At 34.1% G+C, this 25,766-nt stretch overlaps 2 protein-coding genes across 2 annotated transcripts in view; one reads left to right on the forward strand and one right to left on the reverse strand.

Moving 5' to 3' along the window:
* Nucleotides 1-970: 970 nt before the first annotated feature.
* LOC121371390 lies at nt 971-16,374 on the reverse strand. Its single transcript, XM_041497250.1, has 3 exons — nt 16,296-16,374; nt 8,523-8,638; nt 971-4,791 (listed from the first exon to the last, which is right to left on the reverse strand). Exons 2-3 carry the CDS (start codon nt 8,628-8,630, stop codon nt 4,321-4,323), a joined length of 579 nt encoding a protein of 192 aa, XP_041353184.1. The 5' UTR covers nt 8,631-8,638; nt 16,296-16,374; the 3' UTR covers nt 971-4,320.
* Nucleotides 16,375-16,459: 85 nt separating this feature from the next.
* LOC121370057 (exportin-5-like) overlaps nt 16,460-25,766 on the forward strand; it is a 40,776-nt gene continuing 31,469 nt past the window's right edge. Inside the window, 7 exon segments of the mRNA XM_041495157.1 lie at nt 16,460-16,634; nt 19,400-19,521; nt 20,423-20,495; nt 22,663-22,800; nt 23,787-23,969; nt 25,018-25,098; nt 25,100-25,237. Of these exon segments, the coding sequence (XP_041351091.1) occupies nt 16,530-16,634; nt 19,400-19,521; nt 20,423-20,495; nt 22,663-22,800; nt 23,787-23,969; nt 25,018-25,098; nt 25,100-25,237 (840 nt within the window). The 5' untranslated portion in view covers nt 16,460-16,529.

Consider the following 25,766-nt stretch of genomic DNA (forward strand, 5'->3'; position numbering starts at 1 on the left):
GTAAAAAGTTATCCAGGGGGCTAATGACAATGGTCCTATGGATTGTGGTGAGCAAAGTTTCTAGGGGGGGGGGGGGGGGGGGGTTGAGATTCGTGGTAATGACAATGGTCCCAATATATCACAACCACTCTTTAACACAGGTGTCTGCTAGAGCAGGTTCAACTGTATTTTCAGACAATAGTTTAGTGGGCCATTTCATAATTTCTGTCATGTGACCCTTCCTTTACGACTGATTGACACTAGGTTCATATGCGAGTACAGTCATTAATTACAAACCATTAACCTCTGTCCCCAAACTAGCTGAGGTGTTGCATGAACCGTAACTGGATATCAATATGGAAATAAATGAAAACAGATTGTTGCTTATTTATAGAGGTTGTTGATTTAACAGGTTTTATTATAAAAACATCTGGGAAAACACAACATAGATGTTGATAATAAAGAAATATAAATTTATTACAATGTCAATGTATTCTGAAAGATAATGATATATAAAACAACATATAAATACATGCATATACACATGTACAAATGTACAAGTTTTAAGAATATAATTAACAGTTACAAGAATCTTGAAGATACAACAAAAATAACTTAACAAATGACAAACTAAAACAAAATGAAATAATTTAGTTATATACAAACACTAGTATATTGTGGGTGTTTTTTTTTATTTTTTTTTAATTTTTTTATTAGCCATCAGTGGCTATCTGTCTTAAGCAAAATAATTTAGTCCTTTATATTTGAAAATATCACTTGAGTGACAAGTGATAAATCTGTTGTGGCATGACCATGATGAAAAGGTTTGTTTTGTTTAACGACACCACTAGAGCACATCAATTAATTAATCATCAGCTATTGGATGTCAAACATTTTGTAATTCTGACTCGTAGTCATCAGAGGAATCCCGCTACATTTGTTCTAATGCAGCAAGGGATCTTTTATATGCACTATCCCACAGACAGGAAAACACATACCATGGTCTTTGTCCAGTTGTGATGCACTGGCTGGAACGAGAAAACACCTAATCAGCTGAATGGATCCACCGACGCAAGCACCTCAAGTGAGCACTCGACCGACTGAGCTAAATCCTGTCCCTGACCATGATAACTTCCAGATTATAATCATCAGTAAACCTTACAAACGCCTGGTGGTCATATAAACATAATGGAATACAGGTTACACATTTTAATACTAAATCTGGTGTGAAATTCTGGCTACACCAGTGTGTGTATTTCTGTTTAATCAATTCTTAAAATTTTTAATATTATTTCATACAACCAATTCTTAAATTTTTCTATTATTATTTCATATATTACGTCATTCAATGACATACCAATTGGTAACAGACAACAAATAAAATAATACTCAACAAATGTTATCACTAACTAAAAACCATTCTAAAATAGATGCTAAAATAGATGCTAAAATGCAAAGACTTAAAAACATACACAAAACCACAAGATAAAGTATGTAATAGTACAGCTGAAGTAAGCAAGGAGTTATAAATAATAATGGGTAATTAAAAAACACAAAAACCCCACTGTAATACTACATGTATAGCCTAACATGTTACACTGCCTAATAACACGGATCGGTGCCTTTAACATCTGTGCTTGTTACACATGTTTCAGTTTAACATTTTTAATGTTTTACGATACTATACAGTATTATTATTACATAATAACTCATACCTCAAGCTAGAATATTTTTAAATTGAACAAATGTAACAGTATTGTAAATATGATTGGTCTCGATTATAAAGATCTCCCCCAAAACATCATTCAACATTCTTCAATAGTCTGCTTGATGAAACGAACCGATGGAAATTATGATTAGAAACAAAATTAATAAAACAGTACTAGTACCAGTGCAACTGACAAAACAATGCAAGCAATATATTGGCACAATAATTACAAGACACATTATATTTTTCATCAACCACTTAGAATAAAATACAAAGAAGAAGAAAACAAAACAAATGCCAAACATGTGGTTTGGGTCTGTCAGAATTAAAATACTATTTTATGTCATTAAATAGTAATCGTGTAACAAACAAGAAAACACAAACTTAAAATGTGTTTTGGTCAAACAAAATTAACTGTCCATGAATTGTTGCTCATACTATGTATGTACATTTACCATGTTAGCTACATACAATTTAATTTCTTCAGTGCTCTGCATAAGAGATGGAGGAAACTACTACCAACTAACAAAACATGGCTGTCTTTCACTGATTTGACACTCAAAACAAACAGCCAAAAGTTGAAGTTTGTTTTGTTTAATGACACCACTAGAGCACATTGATTTATTAATCATCAGTTAGCCTTTGATATACCAGTTGTTATGCACTGGCTCAAATGAGAAACAACCCAATCTGCCCACCGACGGGGATTGATCCTAGACCAACTGCGCATCAAGTGAGCGCTTTACCATGGGGTTACATTCCGCCCCCATTCAAAACAAATGCCAATCTCTGCAGTTTAATTGATGTGAGATAAAAATAAATGCAGTGAAAATGACTCTGCGATTTTTTTGTATTGTGACTTTTTAAAGTTGCCTTTACCAGACACATTGAAAAACAGGCACTTTAGTGGGTACTTATTATTCTACAAGCATATCAAAACACATATCTGCCAAAAAATTGGGGTGTCACCAAGCTAGATTTTTTTGTACACATCTCGAACATCGTGTAATTTTCTCCTATTTTGTGAATAAACAAACACCTTAAAATCCATACTTAATAAAGAGTTTTTCAATTGAAATACATGTCAAATTTAATGTATATTTTGTGTATTATAGAAATTATTTTGGTACAATGTAATATCCATTAACGTTTGTATGTTTTTGACAAAACTGTCGAGTTATTTCAATATATGTATTTAAACTACAATTTCATATTTTATTAGCACATTTTGGCTTATATAATTTTGTTCACCACTCAAAAATTCCCACAAATCTGTATAAAAAATACTAGCATGTCTATTTACTAAAAATTAAATAAAAAAGATAGGTCACCGGGCTATTTAAAAAAACAATTCAAAACCCCCTTTTTTTTCCAACATGTAATGCAAAATGCAATAACACTGTCTTGTGTAACTATCAACATTTCTAACAATAATAAAATGTATACAACTCTACAAATAGACCAGAAAGCATCTTATAACACATGTATGTAATGCGCGGAACAAAGAGAGGATGTTTATCCCCCAATTAATGTATAGCACATGAATACATTGCATTTATTGGAATTTAGTGGGGGAACATCCAATATCTTGCTCAACTTGATATTTTCATGGAAGATTACATTAGTATACTTTTGAATACTGTAGTTGCACTTTTTAAATATTGCACCCCTCCCTAAAAAAATCATGCATTTGCTCCTGTATGTAATTGTGTATTAATTTGATTTAGGTCAGTATTACATAATACTCAAGTAGCCATCCATTACACTCGCAATTAGGACCCATGTCTACGATCCGTTGACCGTGTCAATGTCACCAGTTAGTAAGTTTAAGATAGAAGTCACTTTTTCAACCCTTGTTTTCGATATTCTGTAGTTTTTAAAAAAATATTTAATTATAAGATTTTCTTCTTACACAATCAGGTGCATTAGTAATTTTCAAACAAAATATTTTCAATAAACATTTTGTATTGGAATTTCCCCGGCATTTTGAAGATGGAAATCATGCACCCAGTTTATTGTTATTGTAAGGAGATGAAAAGTGATGTCATTGTAATATGCCCTACTGACGTTATACCAATTCAACAAGCTACCAGAGTTTTGTCTCGTATATGCCCAGCAGTTGTGCACGTAAACAACACCCGAATATGCCTTTAAATTTATTTGTATACTGAGTTTGATGTTTTGCTCATCAAATGGTAAATCTTTAAAAATTTGTTTTGAATTGTCATCTTATAAAAAAGTGGGGGTTTTCAACATTTTGTTTTGAACGGTCATTGCTCTCCATGTTGTGTCGTATGGACATTTTTAATATTTTGTACTGAATTGTTGTCACTCTCAACAGTTTGTGTTGGAATGCTTTCATTCTCAGTATTTTGTGCTGAACTGTGAACATCAATCTCCACATTTTGTGTTGAACTGTGAACATCTCCACATGTTGTGCTGAACTGTAAACATCTCCACATTTAGTGTTAACTGTGAACATCAATCTCCACATTTTGTCATGAAATGTGAACACCAATCTCCACATTTTGTGTTTAACAGTGAACATCAATCTCCACATTTTGGGTTGAATTGTGAACATCAATCTCCACAATTTGGATTGAACTGTGAAAACCAATCTCCACATTTTGTGTTCAACAGTGAACATTAATCTCCACATGTTGTGTGGAACTGTGAACATCAGACTCCACAGTTTGTGTTGAACTAACATCATTTACATCATTTTGAACTGAATCATCATCCTCTTCAACATCTTGTGTTGAGACTTGCCCAGTGTCATAAAAATTAAATGGTGGCGGAGCTGAAGGCAAGGGCAACTGATTTGACAGCTGTGATGTTGACTGTTCACAATAAGACACATGACCTTCCATTGATGCTGCAAGTGGAAACACACCATATCTGTTAGGAATGATTCCTACAAGGCCTCTTATCCGACAAAACGTATTCGTTCCTGTATTGTTCGAGAAGTACAGGTAGTTAATAAGCTCAGTTCTAGCATCTTCCAGTTCATGCAAAGGGTATGGACTCACATCTTCAGATATTTTTCTTTGGGGATGTCTTGCTACACGGGGAACAGGAGCAACCATCTCATTGTAATGTAACATCTGAATAATAAAAAAAATCCCACATTTTATTGCTACAATGTACGTGTGTACAAGCATAAATACAAGTGCATTATGTAATTGGGATTCCATCTGGTAGAATCTGAAGTGGGGTGGAGGTGGGGCACATCACACGAGGATCATAAGACTTGTTTATTTGTTGTTCTACTGTGAATATATAAAATAATTTTTAAAATTGCAGAAAACTGTAATCTAAAAGTTGCTAACTTATCAGCAAATCACACTGATACTACACAAAGAAAAATAATATTCCCACAACCCAATTTGAAACAGCTTGTGTTCACCACTTCATTTACTTTGTTTTAAACCACTAGAGAACATTGATCAGCTATAGATGTCATACATTTGATAATTTACTTTGTTTTAAACCACTAGAGAACATTGATCAGCTATAGATGTCATACATTTACTTTGTTTGAAACCACTAGAGAACATTGATCAGCTATTGATGTCATACATTTACTTTGTTTGAAACCACTAGAGAACATTGATCAGCTATAGATGTCATACATTTACTTTGTTTGAAACCACTAGAGAACATTGATCAGCTATAGATGTCATACATTTACTTTGTTTGAAACCACTAGAGAACATTGATCAGCTATAGATGTCATACATTTACTTTGTTTGAAACCACTAGAGAACATTGATCAGCTATAGATGTCAAACATTTACTTTGTTTTAAACCACTAGAGAACATTGATCAGCTATAGATGTCAAACATTTACTTTGTTTGAAACCACTAGAGAACATTGATCAGCTATAGATGTCATACATTTACTTTGTTTGAAACCACTAGAGAACATTGATCAGCTATAGATGTCAAACATTTGATAATTTACTTTGTTTTAAACCACTAGAGAACATTGATCAGCTATAGGTGTCATACATTTACTTTGTTTGAAACCACTAGAGAACATTGATCAGCTATAGATGTCAACACATTTGATAATTTACTTTGTTTTAAACCACTAGAGAACATTGATCAGCTATAGATGTCATACATTTACTTTGTTTGAAACCACTAGAGAACATTGATCAGCTATAGATGTCAAACATTTGATAATTTACTTTGTTTTAAACCACTAGAGAACATTGATCAGCTATAGATGTCATACATTTACTTTGTTTGAAACCACTAGAGAACATTGATCAGCTATAGATGTCATACATTTGATAATTTACTTTGTTTTAAACCACTAGAGAACATTGATCAGCTATAGATGTCATACATTTACTTTGTTTGAAACCACTAGAGAACATTGATCAGCTATTGATGTCATACATTTACTTTGTTTGAAACCACTAGAGAACATTGATCAGCTATAGATGTCATACATTTACTTTGTTTGAAACCACTAGAGAACATTGATCAGCTATAGATGTCATACATTTACTTTGTTTGAAACCACTAGAGAACATTGATCAGCTATAGATGTCATACATTTACTTTGTTTGAAACCACTAGAGAACATTGATCAGCTATAGATGTCAAACATTTACTTTGTTTTAAACCACTAGAGAACATTGATCAGCTATAGATGTCAAACATTTACTTTGTTTGAAACCACTAGAGAACATTGATCAGCTATAGATGTCATACATTTACTTTGTTTTAAACCACTAGAGAACATTGATCAGCTATAGATGTCATACATTTACTTTGTTTGAAACCACTAGAGAACATTGATCAGCTATAGATGTCAAACATTTGATAATTTACTTTGTTTTAAACCACTAGAGAACATTGATCAGCTATAGATGTCATACATTTACTTTGTTTGAAACCACTAGAGAACATTGATCAGCTATAGATGTCAAACATTTGATAATTTACTTTGTTTTAAACCACTAGAGAACATTGATCAGCTATAGGTGTCATACATTTACTTTGTTTGAAACCACTAGAGAACATTGATCAGCTATAGATGTCAAACATTTGATAATTTACTTTGTTTTAAACCACTAGAGAACATTGATCAGCTATAGATGTCATACATTTACTTTGTTTGAAACCACTAGAGAACATTGATCAGCTATAGATGTCAAACATTTGATAATTACTTTGTTTTAAACCACTAGAGAACATTGATCAGCTATAGATGTCAAACATTTGATAATTCTCACACGTAATCTTCAAAGGAAACCTGCCACATTTTTTCATCTGCCACGATCGATCTTTTATGTGCACTTCAGACAGGACAGCACATACCATGGCCTTTGAGTAATCAGCTGTGGTGGTTCAAGCACCTCAGACGAATGCTTTACTGATTGAATTAATTCTTGCCCTACTTCAAATAGCATTCTTACGTGCCTCCGAGCTGGTAGCATCTTGACTCTCATCAGCCATCTATATGAACATTATTATCTAAACAACTTGCTACTTACAACCTCTGCAACTGCCCACGGCAATTGGTAATGTTGTGGAGGTTTTAATTCTCCACAGCACTTTTTTTTGCCTTTGGCTATATTCACCTTTTTTTCAATGGCATGTTTTTTGGCCATGGACATTTTTTTAATTGCAGAGGTTATACTTATGCAATTTAGTTTATAATGTTACTTGTTAGATGATTTGGTAGAAAGAAAAGAGGCCTTTTAATATAAGTGGATAATGAAAAATGTGAGCAACTTAGAATTGTTACAATATTATAAACCATGTCCATAGGTCATAAATATCTGTAAGAATATGATTCTTGTGAAGATATTTTTGTAGTTTGAACATTTATTTGAAGCAATATATGTATTTTGTGCAGCATCATGTTGCAATTCAACAACAATTTAAAAAAATCATAAAATCATCAATAAAACACTGTTTAAATAGCTATGAAACAGTCACATTCATAAAAGGCACAAGGACGCACACCAAAATATCTCCAAAAGACAAAAAAATATAAAAACATCACTATGGCCAGACAATAGAACCAGAGTGCACATGGAGCCATGGTAAGCATTTGCATTGCACCAGACCAACAACATAAAATAAAAAACGTATCACAGATTCTTAAAGAACTCATTAAAATGTTTTTAAAGAAATGCAAAATATTTTTTTCTGTATTGCAAAACCCATGAGAATGCTACCCCCGCACCACAGTAAGGAACAACACATGCAAGGGAATACGGATTCATTATAGAGTGATTTTGCATCACAGACTAATGTATGTCAGGCCTAGCTCTGCCACTTGCCAAATTCGCCAATTGCGAATTTTATACACAACTGGCAAATTTAATTTTAATTTGGTGAAAGAATTTCATGTTATTATTGTTATTTTGTTGGAAATAATGTTAGGTTTCTACAATTTTTGGAGTTCATTAAATAATTTGGCGAAATGCTCTATATAGCCCTGTATGTTAAATTTCATAAAAATCAGATGAAAAACAAAGTTGGTAGAGCAGTGAAGTTGTAATCCATATCTTTGGTAACAGTGGCCTTGACCTTTGGTGCAAAGAGCTGAAACATGAACTCATTCGAGATGTCCTGATCCCATTGGTATATGTGAAGTTTCATGTAAACTGGATGGGAAATAAGTTGCTAGAGTGATGTAATTTCTATTTTTATTAATGGTGACCTTGACCTTTGATACAGACAGGTGAATGGCAAACTCTTTCAAGATATCATGATCCTATATATAGTTTACAAATAAAGCAAACTACTAACCGACTCACTGTCTTATGCAAAAATAATTAGAACAGTTCACTATTACGAAATCTCTTACCGGTACTTGGGGATACGGTGAGGCAAATCTTGGTATTCTGTTATATAACCACCCATTGTTTCTTCCAAACAGATAAATACCAGGAGGCTGTATTTCATGCCGTCTCATATTAGCAACTGAAACAAAATACATGTATAAGAGCACTGCAGTGTTATGACAAGACAAGAACAGACATGACATTTATTCAGTGTTAAGGATATCTAGTATAAATACCTTTTGAGACTTTTGAAATGACAATCACATACACCTGTTTTCACAGCATTAACATTTTAAAGACGTTTTCTTTGTTATTATTTTGGACGACTACCTAGGTTGCTGGTCAATTCATAACAGTCATTTTACTGGTTTTTACACCTAATTTTGTCATTTCGTGTACTGTACAGTTATTTCATACCATGGTCAATTTGATGTTTGTGAAAAGTTACATGTTTTAAAAGACATAATAAAATGCAGCCAATTTTGATCATAAACAGGAAAAGAAGAAAGCAGGGGGGGGGGGGGACAATCCTGTCATAACTTTAGAGTGGTGAGTAGTCCAATATTCCAAAATGTTGCAGTGATGGAGGTATAAAAAAATTAAGATTTAACATTATGTAGCCTAATTGATGAACATCTTCATAACATAACTGAACATAAACTCACTTTGTCACTTTATTTTGATCACTATATATATATTTTTTAAAAATAATAACACCAAAGAAGGAGGTTTGTGTTCTGTTCTTGGCTATATTAATTACATCTCTTTAACACATACAACTCATACAGGTTAATAAATATAAAAACATGTACATAACAATTTAGTACCAAAAAACAACATATATTATATATACTGTACATGTATGGTGTATGTCTTTGTCAAGTACATCTTTCAGGGAAGATATAATTCTGCTTAAAAATATACAATTTATCTGATGAAAAGAAAAAGTGCTCTAAAAGTAAAATTGCTTCGTTCTTGTACCACACATAAAAGGTATGCAACAAAGTTTAATTAATAAACTGAGTTTTTTGCCACCAAACACAACTTGATGTTACATTGTAGATTTAATTATTTTAAAAACAAAATTGCCAATTTACATAGTAACATAATTTATTTTGTTTTATTTTTCTCAACAAAAATATATGTATGTTTATTTATCTTGAATATAATGACAGGGCTAGTTCTGGCACTCGCCAAATTCACCAGCTGTGACATTTATTTTTATTTGGCAAAATAACTTCATGTAATAATTATTTTGTTTTTAAAAAAAAAGTTTCTTAAATGTTTTCATAATTTAGCGAAATTTTCCTGAATGATATCTCAAACAAATTGTCTCAATGAAAAGACTTCAGACCCCCATAGGGCCCATACCCTCCTCCAATCAATATATATATATATATCTATAAATTCAAAACACTAAAATAATATTTGCTTAGTGCATGGATAAAATGTACTGTACATAAATTTATTCAGTATGTGGACAAAATGTAGCTTGGGTCCCTGTTGATTCAAGGTACTTAATAATCTACAGAACTGATGCACTCAAATGAATATATATGCCTACTCTTGCTCACTGAACGAAGACAAATAACTCTACCGAGTTGTGTAATTTAATATTTTCAAGAATACATATAGAAGAACAAAACAACATTTAATGTTCCGGTTAAATGTGTAAGTGAGGACAAGTTTCTTCCTGTAGTGATTACTATGTGAAATATTTGTTATTGGTGGAACTCGAAAATTATCAATGTAATGATATTTTTGTTGTATTAGAGCAGAAATCTTTGTCTACCATGTGGCAGGCAGTAATTCCGTGTTTTTCACTATAGTTTTATCTCTGATGTCACAGAGCGATCATAACTGCCCAAATGTCCATCTAACTCTTGAATGGCAGAGTACTCGTGCCACGATTTTGGCTCAGAAGCACAAGTCGATAAAATTATTAGACAGAATCCCAAAATATTTATTTTAAATCATGTTTATGATTCCAACAAATCCTAAAACATAGTTTAGTCCTTAAAATTACGGATATCTGGTTCACTTGACTCAGAAAAATTGAGCTGAAATGGAGGAAGATATTCGGTACATCATACATGTCATATGACCTTACACGTGCCAGATCAACAATGCCAAATCATTTAATTTTGATGATTTTCAAGACCCCCGTTGTTAGAATTTGTTTTCAATTATGAAATTCGATCTACAAAAGGTATGCTATGTTTTTGTGCCTCGGCTGTAGTGAATATATTCATAATCCATTTCGTAACAATTGTAAATAATTCTGAGTGTATAAATTTGGTTAATTATGAATCAATTCATTTGAAAATTTATATTTTACTAGTGCTGCAACGATAAACCGGTATACCGCGATAATTGATCAGCTTGATACGAACCGCGGTACAATTTTGCGTATCGCGATTTTTATACGCTATTTTTTCCTCGTATCTCATTTGACTTGAAATAGGCAAACAAACAAACAAACAAAAACCACATCATTTTATTAATTGGTGATGACAGGAAATGTAACAATCACGTCAAGCGTAGTCAGCTTACTTGTTGGCATACGAAGTGATAGGTCAGTTATACTTGATTCTAACTTCTAAACAAAACGTGTTAAAAGTCCAATGAAAATAACCAGTTAACGATAATTACAAATAAATGTTTTGTTACTTACACATTATCATTCATTGTTCATTTACGTTGAAATACGGCTACGGCTATCATCTTCAAAGAAATAAACCAACAAATGAGAATCACACTTCACTCGGAATATTTCGGCCGTTCGTTCAAAATACCTCGGCTAATAACATTGGCCCTGGTTCGGTCGATCTGCCAAAACATTGCGACTCAATACGTACATTTTCGCGTCAAGCGAGCAGCAATAGAAAAGCCCGATAGTAAGGATTTCCAAATGTGACAATTTATAAATAGTTTGACACCATCACACCGGTGTTCTAGTAGACTAGTATTGTGTTAAAAAATAAAAATATGGCCTAAAACATTTAGCCTGACAGCTGAAACTAATAAAGATCATTAAAAAGTTATGCCTTCTGTTTTCATTTTAAAAAAACACCCCCATAAATATTAAATTTAAATAATATGAACTATATTGCAATACATATTGCAATACAGTTTCTTATATCGCAATACGGTTTTGACCATATCTTGCACCCCTATATTTTACAATATATCACTGCCTATCTGTATTGGCATCAATGTTTGGGAGTACGGACAATTGCTCACCGGACAATACCTCACCGGACAATTGCTCACCGGACAATTGCTCACCAATAAAGTGAGAAATAGGACAATTGCTCACCACAATGGCTGATTTGTTTATCCAAAAAAAATTTTTTTAGGTTATGGTATGTGTGTGTAAATGGTTGGGTGGGAGTGGGAATCTCTGATATTATCAGTGGGTATGGTAACGTCAGTTTATTAAACACCTTTAAATAAAATAACAAAATTAATTATAAATCAGCTATATTTTAAACAAGTTCAGCACATCAGCAAAATCCTGACACAAATTCTGCAGTCTGCTTTGCATCTGCTGAGTGGACCTCTTAACCCTTTTCCTAGGTGGTTCACCTCGCTGATGTTGGAGGATGAGGGTGGAAACCAGTGCCTGGTCTTTGTGTAGACTGTCGATAGCTGTCCACACAGAAGGGTGCTGATGGCCAACCAGCCTCTTGAATCCAATGTTCCATAACTCATATCAATTTAAAAAAAAAATTGTGATATTTCAAATCTTTTTAAAAGCTTTGATGGTCAAAGTGTTAGTCTTGCAGAGTAGTAATAAAAGGCTAAAAAGTAACTAATTACTAAAATCAACACATAATTCTAAAAGTTTGATCTACCTAAAGCTAAACCAACAATAATGTTTGAGTAGTTATCCTAAAAATATAATGTAATTAGTAATTAACACCTATACCTGAAACACGTTGTATGCCTTTGATGTTCATAATTACAGTCGGAAGTAACTGCCTCCTTAAACAATTATAGGAACCTCAAAAACTTTAATTAAGTGAATTGTGTAATTAACACAACTTTGAAGTTGTGCCTTTAGAAATTGTATGTTTTATGTTCTTTTTTATTAACAAAAGAAAATATATCAAAGGTGACCACGATTACCTAACTCCAGTGCCTTCTAAAAATTCTGTTATTTTTTATTAATAAAATAATAAATAAAATTTTATTAATAAAAAAACCCTAAAGGTGAGCAATTGTCCTATTTCTCACTTTATTGGTGAGCAATTGTCCAGTGAGCAATTGTCCGGTGAGGTACTGTCCAGTGAGGTATTGTCCAGTGAGCAATTGCCCTACATTCCAATGTATGGTGATGGGTGTTGGTAAAACGTGGACCTGACCAGATCACTTGACAAACTGAATTTATCCTTTTTAAAAAATATGAAACAAAGCTTTCGTCCACTGTACACATTTCAGAAACATATATTTTTTTCATATTGTGGCCTTAAAAATGGAAAATGTTGAACAGCACATGTGCAGTACAATATTTTTTGCAAACACATGTGCATGAACACAGTTAAAAACGTTGCACTCTTTCCTGTTTACTGAAGAGTGATTCACTTTTGTTTACTAGAATGGATTTGTTTTACGTCCACATTATAGATTTTGTACGTTAACTGATTGCAATCTATTTTGTTTCACGTATAGTAACTGAAAAATGTAGAACAGTATTTCCGTAAATGTCGTATTCGTGTTTTTTTCGTAAGGTGAACGCAGTTTGGGATGTCGATGGTATATGATGTGTCCATTTTCAGAATGCTGGAAAAATTCCAATGGCAAATTGCTCTTGAAATTTTTTTGTTTGAACATTATTAATGCACGTGAATGTGTTTGAAGAAAATCTTGTAATTAAATTTGTTTACCTTTAGTGAAATTACGGTAAGATATGCTATTATATTTATTGTGAACGAAGCCAAAACATGGGTGCAAAAAATGACTGTCTTCAACCTTAGGTATGATTATTGATATATCACTACATCAACCAGCCCGAGTACTTTGACTGTAAGAGAGCTAGACGGACATTTGGACATAAATACGCTCTCATTAGAGTCAGAGACCAAGCTATGTAATTTTTTGGCAATCGCCGACCACCAAAAAGTAGTCAAAGATTTCTACTCTAATACCACAACATTCCTATGTTTGACGTCAAATACATTTACATCGACCATTTTGAGTTCCTTGCTTAAAAAAAATTCCCATATTAATCACTAATACACACACTACAAAAAAAACCCTGACAGCACCCACATTCAGCAGAATTCTAAGTTGCCCGACCTATATCGTGACGTTGCGTCACATGATCGCCCACTCAGCCATTCCGTCTTCCAGGGGCCGTCTCATAATATGAAAAGTGCCCGACAATCACCCCCAAAAAAAGAAGTTTGTTTTGTGTAACGACACCAACAGAGCACATCGATTCATTAATTATCGGCTATTGGAAACGTGCTATATTTTATCATTAGTAGTAAGTGATCTTTTATATGCACCATCCCACAGACAGGATAGCACATACCACAGCCTTTGATCTCTGACTGTAATGAGAGCGTATTTATGTCCAAACCAAATTGTTAACAACTACAATAAATTACTTTCATACCGTTAATTACCGTTACATTTCCCAAAAAATGTGTCCAGACACAAGTTGTGAAAAAACCATTACAGTGACACCGATTCCACATATAAGACTGTAACGATGTCGCCAGTATCCACTTCGCTGAGATAGCATAGGGCAAAATACATTTTGTTTTTCTATGGAATACTCTTCAAGTGGGGTGAAAGCCTCCAAAGTATGGAACATAATTAATATAAAATCAGTGATCTCTAGTGGTATCATTAAAAAAATTAATAATTAAAAAAAATAATAATAATAATATGACGTCATCACATTTATTTTATATCATAACATGTTAGATTAAGTCACATCCTTTCACCCCTCTTGAAGAATTTTCCATAAAAAGTCAAAATGGCAAAAAAAAATAAAAAATTAATATGACATCATCACATTTATTTTATATCATAACGTTGTTAGATTAAGTCACATCCTTTCACCCCTCTTGAAGAATATTTCATAAAAAGTCAAAATGGCAGCCGGGACAAAATTACATGCTTTTTGCCCTATTTGATCTCAGCAAAGTCCATATAGGTGACAGAATCCGGGTCGTTTTGCCCTAAAACCATTTCGACCTCTGTGTTGTTTCGCCCATAGTCCTATTAACCCAGGGTTGGTTCGCCCTAAATCTCATTCGTACAGAATCGTTTTGCCCCCCAAAATAAATATATTTATTATAGTTTTTAAGTATTTTTTTCTTCTGTTAATTCATTATTCATGACCAAATATTAGGTAATTTTTTTTCTTTGGATATTAATGCCTTATCAGCTGTTTACTTTCTGTCAGCTGAAGCTAGGCAAAATCAACATACCTTACTTGGCGTTAGCACCTCAGCTGGGTATGTAGTATATTTAAAAAGAAACCACAGCACATTAGTAGTATGCAGTGTGACTGTTCATAAATTAATTATTAATTAATACATTGTCTGCATATTATCTAAGACCTGTACGTATTTCGTGTATATGGCTTGGGCAAATAATATTGGAAATAAACAAAATTATAATATTATTTTTATCTGTAAATATAAACACGCAATATAGATCGCAATGTGTGACATCTGAAAATCAATGGATATAGGACAAATCAATGAATAAATGTACTGTATTAACAAAATTAAAATTAGGGCAAATCGAAACAAGGTACGAATCGACCCTGCTCAAAACAAATCGGGTGACCTATTGTCCGAACCAAATTATTAACAACTACGAAAAATTACTCTCCTACCTTTAATTGCCGTTAGATTTCCTCCAAAGTTTGTCCAGACACAAATCGCCAAAAAAAACATTACAATGACACAGATTCGACATACCAGATGCTAACCATGTCATCTATATCGACTTCGCTGAGAGTGTGTAGGGAAAAAAGCATGTAATTTTGTATCAGCTGCCATTTTGACTTTTTATGGAATATTCTTCAACAGGGGTGAAAGGATAGGACTTAATCTAACAACGTCATAACATGTTATGATATAAAAGCAAACGTGATGTCATATTATTTGGGGGGGGGGGCTATTATTATTATTATTATTTTAATGATACCACTAGAGATCATCGATTTCATATTAATTGTGTCACATACTTTGGAGGCTTTCACCCCTCTTGAAGAGTATTCCATAAACAAACAACATGGCAGACGGCAGAAAACTGCATGTATTTTTCCCTATGCAATCTCAGCAAAGACAATATCGGCGACATCGTTGCAGTCTCGTGTGTGGAATCTGTATATTTGTAGTGGGTTTTTTGCGATTTGTGTCTGGACAAACTTTGGAGGAAATCTAACGGCAATTAAAGGTAGGAGAGTAATTTTTTGTAGTTGTTAACAATTTGGTTCGGACAATAGTAATAAGGCCCTAGGGTGAAACGACCTGTTACCTAGGTGACATGGTTATCATCTAGTATGTGGAATCTGTGTCATTGTAATGGTTTTTTCAAGATTTCTGTCTTGAGAAAATGTGGGTAAAACATAAAGAAAAATAAAGGTAGGAGAGCAATTTTTCCCAGTTGTTAACATTTTCAATGATTTTGGTTCGGACTTTAGCTCTCTTACAGTCAGAGTTCTCGGGCTATACATCAACCTTAAACAAATATGTATTACTGGAATAAAAACAGTGTTTGATCAGTAGGTACCGATGTTGCAAACAGTAACTTTTTATCGATAATACCTTTCAAAAATAATCCACAGTTTATAAATAATAATTATGAGAAATTACAAAAGTAGGCATCTTTAATTCTTGAAACGGAAATGATTCTTTCGACTCTTTGATTAAAAGAAATACACTTTTAACTTATTTCCGGTTCCTAAATCCGTATGTGATTGGTCAGTTGGCAGCCGGTGAAAATAAGAAAGTGTAGTTTAATACAATTTGTTTGCTGTTGTCTGTATCATACCGACAAAAATGGAACATAATATATGTGATACGATTATACCCACGTTAGTGGCTGCTGTTGAGACTGTAATGAATCCCGATGTTGCACACAGTAAACGTCTTGAAGCTCATAAGGTGTGCAGGTCAATGTGATGAGGCCTTATTTGGGATATTTGTTTCAGTTGGTGTTCCAAATTAAAATTACATTAGAGTTAACAATAAAATACATCAGTAAAAAGTGTGAAAGGAATTGGTAGGACTTTCCTTTGGCACTTTCCTTTGGCACTGTCATGTATAAAGAACATTATAAATACTTATTATAAATAGAGTTGCCAGTTGGGGTTAATGACATTGCAGCATGATTGCCAAGCCCAAAGGAAAGTCCTTCCAAGGAATTACTTACAGTTTGCCAGGAAGGACTTTCCTTTGGCACTGTCACTAATCCTAACTCTATTAAGTATTTATAATGTTCTTTATAGATACGTGACAGTGCCAAAGAAAAGTCCTACCGTTTGCCATTATGGTATGTCAAATCAAATATATTCTAATCAATTCCTGTGAAAAATAAGGAGGGGGGGGGGGGGGAGCAGGAAACCAGTAATACGAATGCTAGTTACATATATAATTTATTATATAACGTTACTATAATATATTTGACGTTGTTGTTTGGGGATACCTGACGGCAGCTCTGACACCAAGTCTGTCGCCAGTGGTCAGATCTCCACCAACTTCAGAGCTGAAACCTGCACCTTACTTCATGCTGCTCAGATCCTGAATGGAAGAGACGACCCATTTTCTCACACAGTCTTCCTCACTGATTGTCGAGCCCTTCTCCAGTCTTCAGTGCACACAGATAGACCAGATCCTCCAGGATACCAGAAGGAAACTCCAAACACTGGGCTCCAAAACAAAACTGGTGTAACTGTGGATCACCTCTCACTGTGATGTTATGGGAAATGAAAAAGCTGACAGACTCTCCAAGCTGGCCAGCAAACAGGAGCAAACTGCCCACCAAATGTCATATGGTAAAGTCAAGACCCTTCTAAAAAACCGCTTCAAGAACATGTGGAGGCAGCGTTTGCAGATAGGGCCTGAAGGGAATGACTTCTACCAGCTGAACAGGTCACAACAGGTCACCATCTTCAGGCTGAGAACAGGACATTGTCAGCTCCTCTTGCATCTCTTCAGGCTGAAAATCTTTCACACAGACGAGTGCCCATGTGGCACTGGTCCACAGACACCAGCCCACATTCTCCAATCCTGTCCCACCTTCGAGACACTGCGACAGCAAACGTGGCCCAGTGCAGTGGATCTAAGGAAGAAGCTGTGGGGACCGGCGACGTCGCTAAGGCTGACTGCGGACTTCGTCAACAATACCAGACTACCCATCTTACATGGCCGGGATTGCAGAAGAAGAAGAAGGACAGGCATACAACAACAAATCAGATGATGATTTCACCAACTTTGCATAAGAAAACAAGCCTAACATAGTTTGAAGCATAATGCAATTAGGGATGTTCAGGAAACAATAATAAATCGGTTGCAACTTTAATTTTGTAGTCTACTAATTATAACACTTTACAATCTTTATTGCAACATTTATATGTGTATCACGGGATAATCAAGTCGCACACATCAATTATTCAAAAAAATTTCTCAAGCTCGTTAGTACGTGCAAACCACTGACATCACATTTAATAATAGATAACAAAAAAATGCTTCTTGGTCATTTAGCAGGACTATAAGGATAAGTATTTCTTTTAAAATTTATTTTTAAAATGTACATTTTCTCAGGATATTTGCAAATTTCAGCCAATCAGTGCCTTATGATTGGCTTATTAAACTTACACTAGTGTGTGCTATCATCTTTGTATTAATGTCCACATTAAGTATTTCTTGTTATTACTTGTTAGTAGTCTACTTGGTAGGTTAATTTTAGGTTCTAGACCAAGTTACGGTATAGCAAATGTTGCAGTTACCACCTAAACATATAAAAACCCTACAGCTTAGGGTTGGGGATAAATTAACTTTTACTGAAGACATAAAAATCGGGAACTCAATATCAGCAGGGAATTTCCTACTAACTACTGGTACTGTCAGAGCATATTATATACTCTTCAAAAAAAGTAGGGGAACTCTAATAAGAATTTACAATTGCCAAAATTGTAAGGTATATTAGCTGTGGGGAATGGTTATATGATAATAGTGAATTAATTGGGCAAACATTACAACCGGTAGTTCAGTATTACAGTAGGTTTTATGACCACCAAAGATCTTGAAGGACGATTGGGGTCAAAAGTGAAATTTGAAAGTTGACCGTTTTTTATCAGTAAATCTCAAATTCAAACAATAAAAATGACTAAAAACAAAACAATAACAACTGTATGATCAACAGAATGAAAAAGATTGACAGAAATAATGTTCCACAGTGACTAATGGATCTTCCTGGAAATTGTCAAAATCGAGAATGACACCTCACGCACGTGTAAGGGGCAACTGTGTAATGCATGTGCAAACTATGGAATGTGTTTCGGTGTGTTGATAAACAGACCTGAACATTCTTTACTAGGATGTCTGTGGTCAAAACATATGTTCGGTCTAATAGTTGATATTAACATTAATATTTCAGGTTCCCCTACTTTTTTCGAAGAGTATGTATCATTAAGAACATATTTAAATATTATTTTCCGTTTTTCTATGACTTGATAGAAGGTGATTGATATATTAGTAGAAATATATTTGTTATCTCATGAATTATTAAACTGTAGAAGGTACAAAATGAAAATGTAACTCATCGCAGAATACAAAAAGTATTATAAATATGTAATAAGTAAGTATTTTAGATTTTATGTTTTAATTCATAGTTTTTCACAAAGTAATTGCCTGATTTTCTTTTATAGATTTGTGAAAATTTCAAAGAATCCTCCCCATTTTGTCTACAGTGTGGACTGGAATTGTCACAACAGCAGTATCCCCCAATTTTGCGCCATTTTGGACTCCAGCTGATTGAATATTGTGTAAAGTACGGAGTGTATTCATAATGTGATGTGATTTTGTCTCAAATATAAATTTATAACATAAATTTGTTAACAGGTTATTTACAAGTTTACTTAGCTAATACCTTGTGAAACCATTAACAAATAATAATGTGTTGGATAATAACAGATTACTTAACTAATGCCTGGGGTAATCATTAACAAGTAATAATGTGAGGTCCTACATATACAAAAGAAAAAAAAAGAAATGTTTTATTTAACAATGCACTCAACACATTTTATTTACGGTTATATGGCGTCAGACATATGGTTAAGGACCACACAGATTTTGAGAGGAAACCCTCTGTCGCCACTATATGGGCTACTCTTTCCGATTAGCAGCAAGGGATCTTTTATTTGCGCTTCCCACAGGCAGGATAGCACAAACCATGGCCTTTGCTGAACCAGTTATGGATCACTGGTCGGTGCAAGTGGTTTACACCTACCCATTGAGCCTTGCGGAGCACTCACTCAGGGTTTGGAGTCAGTATCTGGATTAAAAATCCCATGCCTCGACTGGGATCTGAACCCAGTACCTACCAGCCTGTTGACCGATGGCCTAACCACGACGCCACTGAGGCCGATCATATACAAAAGAGTGTAAATTATATGTTTCTCTGTAAAAAAAAATTCTTAATGTTATGTTTACATTTATTATTATTATATTTACACTTAAAAGAACATGGTCATGTTACATGAGAGGGAGGGAGGGAGTGGGTGATGTGGTTTGGTTTTACAAATATTTAAAAGTTCATAAAAAAAAATAGTAAGTTTGATTTCTGAAAAATAGAAGGATTGTTTTTTGAAGATAATGTGATACCATAAAAATAATGTTTTGTAATTATATTTTTTTACGCATTCTTAGTTTATAATTATTTTATTTTCCAGATTCAGATGGAATAACTTAACCCATGTAGAAAAAGATCTTGTGAAGATTAACTCTTTACAGAATATTAATAAAGTTTGTATCATTATTATCATTGTATCATTGCATGTTGCACTCTAAAATGATTTAATATTTTTCAACTGCTCTAGACAGACTTGGTAGTAATTGGATTTAAGACAAAACATGGAAATACATTATTATCTCCCTTGGGAGAGAATTAAAAAAAAAAGTAAAGTTTGTTTTATTTAACGACGCCACTAGAGCACATTGATTTTTAATCTTATCATCGGCTATTGGACGTCAAACATATGGTCATTCTGACACTTTAGAGGAAACCCGCTGTCGCCACATAGGCTACTCTTCTTTACGACAGGCAGCAAGGGATCTTTTATTTGCGCTTCCCACAGGCAGGATAGCACAAACCATGGCCTTTGTTGAACCAGTTATGGATCACTGGTCGGTGCAAGTGGTTTACACCTACCCATTGAGCCTTGCGGAGCACTCACTCAGGGTTTGGAGTCGGTATCTGGATTAAAAATCCCATGCCTCGACTGGGATCCGAACCCAGTACCTACCAGCCTGTAGACCGATGGCCTGCCACGACGCCACCGAGGCCGGTGGGAGAGAATTAAAGCTATTGTTCAGTGACGATCAGCTCTGATTAAGCAATTACTATGGTTGGCATTTACAGTTGGGGTTTTTTTAATTAAGATTCAAATTAACTGTTGAGGGGATATAACACCTTGCTCCTTTGTTCACATGCACAAGGAAGGAAATGTTTTATTTGACAATGCACTCAACACATTTTTATTTTACTGTTATATTGTATGGTTAAGGACCACAAATAGGAATAGAATCATGATATCTTGAACGAGTTTGTATATCGCTTCTCTGCATTAAAGATTAAGAGCAATGTTACTAAAAATAGCAATTACATCACCACTACCGATTTCATTTGACATTCCATTTCATAAAACTTCACTTATAGAAACAGAATCATATCTTGAATGAGTTTGCGTTTCACCTCTCTTTGATAAAGATAAAGGTTACAAACTGAGATTTGTTTCACTTTGAAGACACTGTACATACATGTAAATATTTGATTTACAAAGACTATATTGTTGAGCTGTTTTCTCATTTGCAAGTTGTAAAACTTTATGAATGTGTAGAGATTAATAATAACTTTCGGTATTGGTCATACTAGAAAAACAAATGCAATCTTTTATCCAAATTATTCATGTTAGAATCAGGACTTATTATTGTTTTACTGAATGATGTCTACATTTTGATTAGTAATGTCTGTCTTTTATAAGTGGGGTTGGGACGTAGCCCAGTGGTAAAGTGATGTACAGTTGGTCTGAGATTGATCCCCATTGGTGGGGGCCCATCAGGCTATTATTTGTTTCAGTCAGTGCACCATGATGGGATATCAAAGGCTGTGGTATGTGCTATCCTGTCTGATGGTGCATATAAAAGATCCCTTGCTACTAATGGAAAAATGTAGCATATTTTCTCTCAAAGAGACTAAGACTGTATGTCAAAATTAAAAAATTTTGACATCCAATAGTTGATGATTGATGAATCAGTGTGCTCTAGTAATGTCTATAACAAAACAAAGTTGAACTTTTCTTTTGTAAGTACTGTAAACCGTATTAATATTGCGACATGTTTTTTTCGCGAATGTATACCTTAGCGCATGTTCGCGACGTGTAAATTTCGCGAACGACCGTTGACAGCTCAAAAAAAAAAAGTGGATAAAGACAGCTCACTGTAATTGTTATAAAGTTACTGTCTGTAAATCAATATTCTGTCATCCTACATCATGCAATTGTGCCTGGTACAGAGTCTATAGAGGGGATTAGGCCCTATCCACCTCACCTGTATTAGAATCACAACTCACAGCTTCAGTTGTTAACTGTTAACACCCTTTGGTAGATAAAACTATAAACGATTAGTCGCCATCGATTGAAGTTACATAAAACAATTAACGATTAGTCGCCATCAAGGAGAGCTCGTGTATAGGCTGTGCCTGTTGAGTGAATCCTTTTGTGATTTTTATTCTCAATAAAATATTTCAAAACAAAACAAATTACTTTAAGCACACTTCAAACTGGAAAATAGTGCGTGTGTACTAATTTCACGACATAAGGTTGGACGCGAACGACGCAAAATTTATACGCACACATTTTTTTCACGGTTTACAGTATTTTTAAAATGTTAAATCAGATGATTTTGTTTTCAGGGTACCTGTGGAATATTGTATGAAGAACTACACATCAAGGATGGCATTGCCCGGATTGTAGTTGAAGTCATAAAGAGAGAATGGCCACAGTGTTGGCCAACTTTGTTGAAAGATCTGCACACACTTTCACTAAGTGGGGTTGGTGGTGGTCTTTTGTTTTTGTATATTTTAAAACAAAATTGCATTTTAAATAATTCTTTAATGTGTCAATTTTCAAGGGTTGATGTAATATGGGAATGGTCATTCAGAGTCTTCATGGGAGAGAAAAAAATAAAATTAGATCAGTCCACCTTCAAATGAAATTATTTCTTAGACATTTTTACCCCTTCTTAAAAAGAGTCTAGTAATTGAAATCCCATCAGAAATTCCAGGCTTCAAAAGCTTACATAATTTATGTATTTTGAATAAAATATCTTACCAGTGTCCTTTTGTTAATTTTATACACATAATAAAAGTTATCTGTATTTGAACAATGAATATTATAAGTTGTCAAAGCATGACGAGGGGTTTTTGGATTTTGATACCCTCTGTATGCTCTTGCATCCCAGTACTCTTGTATTTTGTGACTACTGACTTCTTGTTTAACTGTACCAGCCTCGGTGGCGTCATGGTAGGCCATCGGTCTACAGGCTGGTAGGTACTGGGTTCGGATCCCAGTCGAGGCATGGGATTTTTAATCCAGATACCGACTCCAAACCCTGAGTGAGTGCTCCGCAAGGCTCAGTGGGTAGGTGTAAACCGTAAATAAAATGTGTTGAGTGCGTCGTTAAATAAAACATTTCTTTCTTTCTTGTTTAACATTTCACAGCTAGCTCTGGGTGAGCAGAAACATTCGCCAAATCATTTATTTAAACTTAAAAATGGCAAAAATTTGGTTATTTTCTGATAAAATAACAATTAATACATGAAATTTATTTGCCAGATTGAAATAAAATTTGCCAGTTGTTTTTAAAATTCGCAAATAGCGAATTTGGCAACTGCCTGAGCTAGCTCTGCATTTTGTCTTCAGTCACAGGTATAATTAGTCATCACTTAACATTATTTGTTTATTCTGCCATTCATAAAAAACAAAAATTAGGAACTCCATTTTCTGTTATGCCATATTTTTGTTCCAATCTTTTTAGGAAACCCAGACAGAGCTGGTTTTAAAAGTATTTCATCGATTGGTGGAAGATATTGTTGTGTTTTGTCGTCTTCCAAATCATCGACGGCGGGAAGTATTGCAGGCTCTCACTGCACACATGTCAGATCTGTTTCAGTTCTTCTATGAAGTTTTAGATTTGTACACAAACAAATTCCACACACTAGTAAGTGCTTCCGTTCGTACATTTAGCTGTAAATACAACAGATGTTTTCTTTTTTAATTTTAAAAATATTACCAACCACAGTCATGTTACAGTACATTCGTATATCATCCAACACTTAAGTCAAAATAAAAAACACAAAGAAAATGATTTTGAGATTGGAGGTTTTTTAATTTATTTTTCATATCAACTTTTTAAAATATATACTAATTGAAAGAAATAAGGGAATGCATGGTATTTGAGACCAAATGTAATTCACTACTGGAGTAGTAATGTGTGTATAAAATACAGAGATGTATTGTGGCACTGCATGTTAGTACTGTGGGGTTGTCATCCAGTAACACGGTTCATTTTTCCTGATACTTGTGGACAAGTTTTCTGGACTCTTTTCACAAAGCCTCAAGATACTGAGCTGACTATTTGTGTATAACTTACTGTACTGTTACCGATTAAAGGGACATACCCTAGTTTTTAAATACTAAGGCATATTTTTCACTATTAGAGCCGTTTATGATAACTGAAATAAAAAATTACTTATATATTTTTTTATTTAGATTATCCATTTCCGTACATCCAAAGTGTATCTAGTCATCCTGGTGTTTCTAATATCACAAAATGCAGTTTTCATATTTTTAAAAACTCACGTGCGTCTGAGAAATAAGAGTTATGGAGTCGAGTTTTAGTCTCTGTTTAACGACATTTCACCATTTCAACATCACAGATTCTTGTTTCACTCTCTTGTAACATCACGCAAATGTGTTACAGGTTTGTAACTTAACCAAAATTGGTGTCCATTTTTACCTTTAAGTTTAACTTTCATGGCCATTTACCCATTTTTAACTTAGGAGATACAAAGAATATTTTTTTGCTGTGCCTCAAGATATTGATCTGAAATATTTTGTGTGTAGCTCTATCATGTACTGTTACAGATCAAGGTTGACTTTCATAGCGATTTACCCACTTCATTTTGGTGCACTGTTTTTATTATTAAATGTATTGTTATTTTATTGCATTGTTTTTTATGATAAAATGTATTGTTATTTTGTTGCAGTCATCAAGTGAGCTAAAGCAGGACAAAGAGGCTGCAATGGCCGCGTGTCGCGTGAGTGAAGCTGTTCTCACGACACTGACCGGGCTTCGTGGACTGGGTCAATATGAGTTTCATCATGGAAAGTGGTGGCTGTTTTCTTAAAATCATATGCATGCTCCTCAGTGATGATGCCTTGCAGCTGCTTGCTTCCGAATGTCTCTTGCTCATAGTCAGCAGAAAGGTAACATAAACATTTACATCATTACTAATATCTTCCAACTGAATGTCTTACATTTGTCAATAGAAAAGTGAGATATACTGGTGGAAAGAAATAAGGGCTCACCTCAATATTAACAGAATAGAGTGACTGCAACCAAAACCTCCATCCAGATTCTGTTTTAATGATTTAAACTAAAGACTGTATTGTACATTTAGGGCTATCATGTAATAAAGTGTATATTTCACAGCAGGCCTAAATGCTCATGATTTACAAAAACCCACCCTAAAACAACATGTTTAAATAGTATATGTTTTTCTCTTTTTTATTTTTTTTTTATTTTTTTATTTATTTTTTTAAGTTATTGGGCTACCAGCTTTTACTGAGGGATACTAGATTTTATAACTTGGTAGCCCGATGGGCTACCACCGAAAAAACCTTAGGTTAATGCCTGGGACTCGGGGTTCGATAAATCCACTAGCCCTTGGACCTGGTTAGTGAATATTTAGTCTGGGCTAGTGAAAATCATCAACCATGTTAATAAAATACATTG

This window comes from Gigantopelta aegis, chromosome 4, assembly GCF_016097555.1.
Source record: "Gigantopelta aegis isolate Gae_Host chromosome 4, Gae_host_genome, whole genome shotgun sequence".
NCBI classification, from domain to species: domain Eukaryota; kingdom Metazoa; phylum Mollusca; class Gastropoda; order Neomphalida; family Peltospiridae; genus Gigantopelta; species Gigantopelta aegis.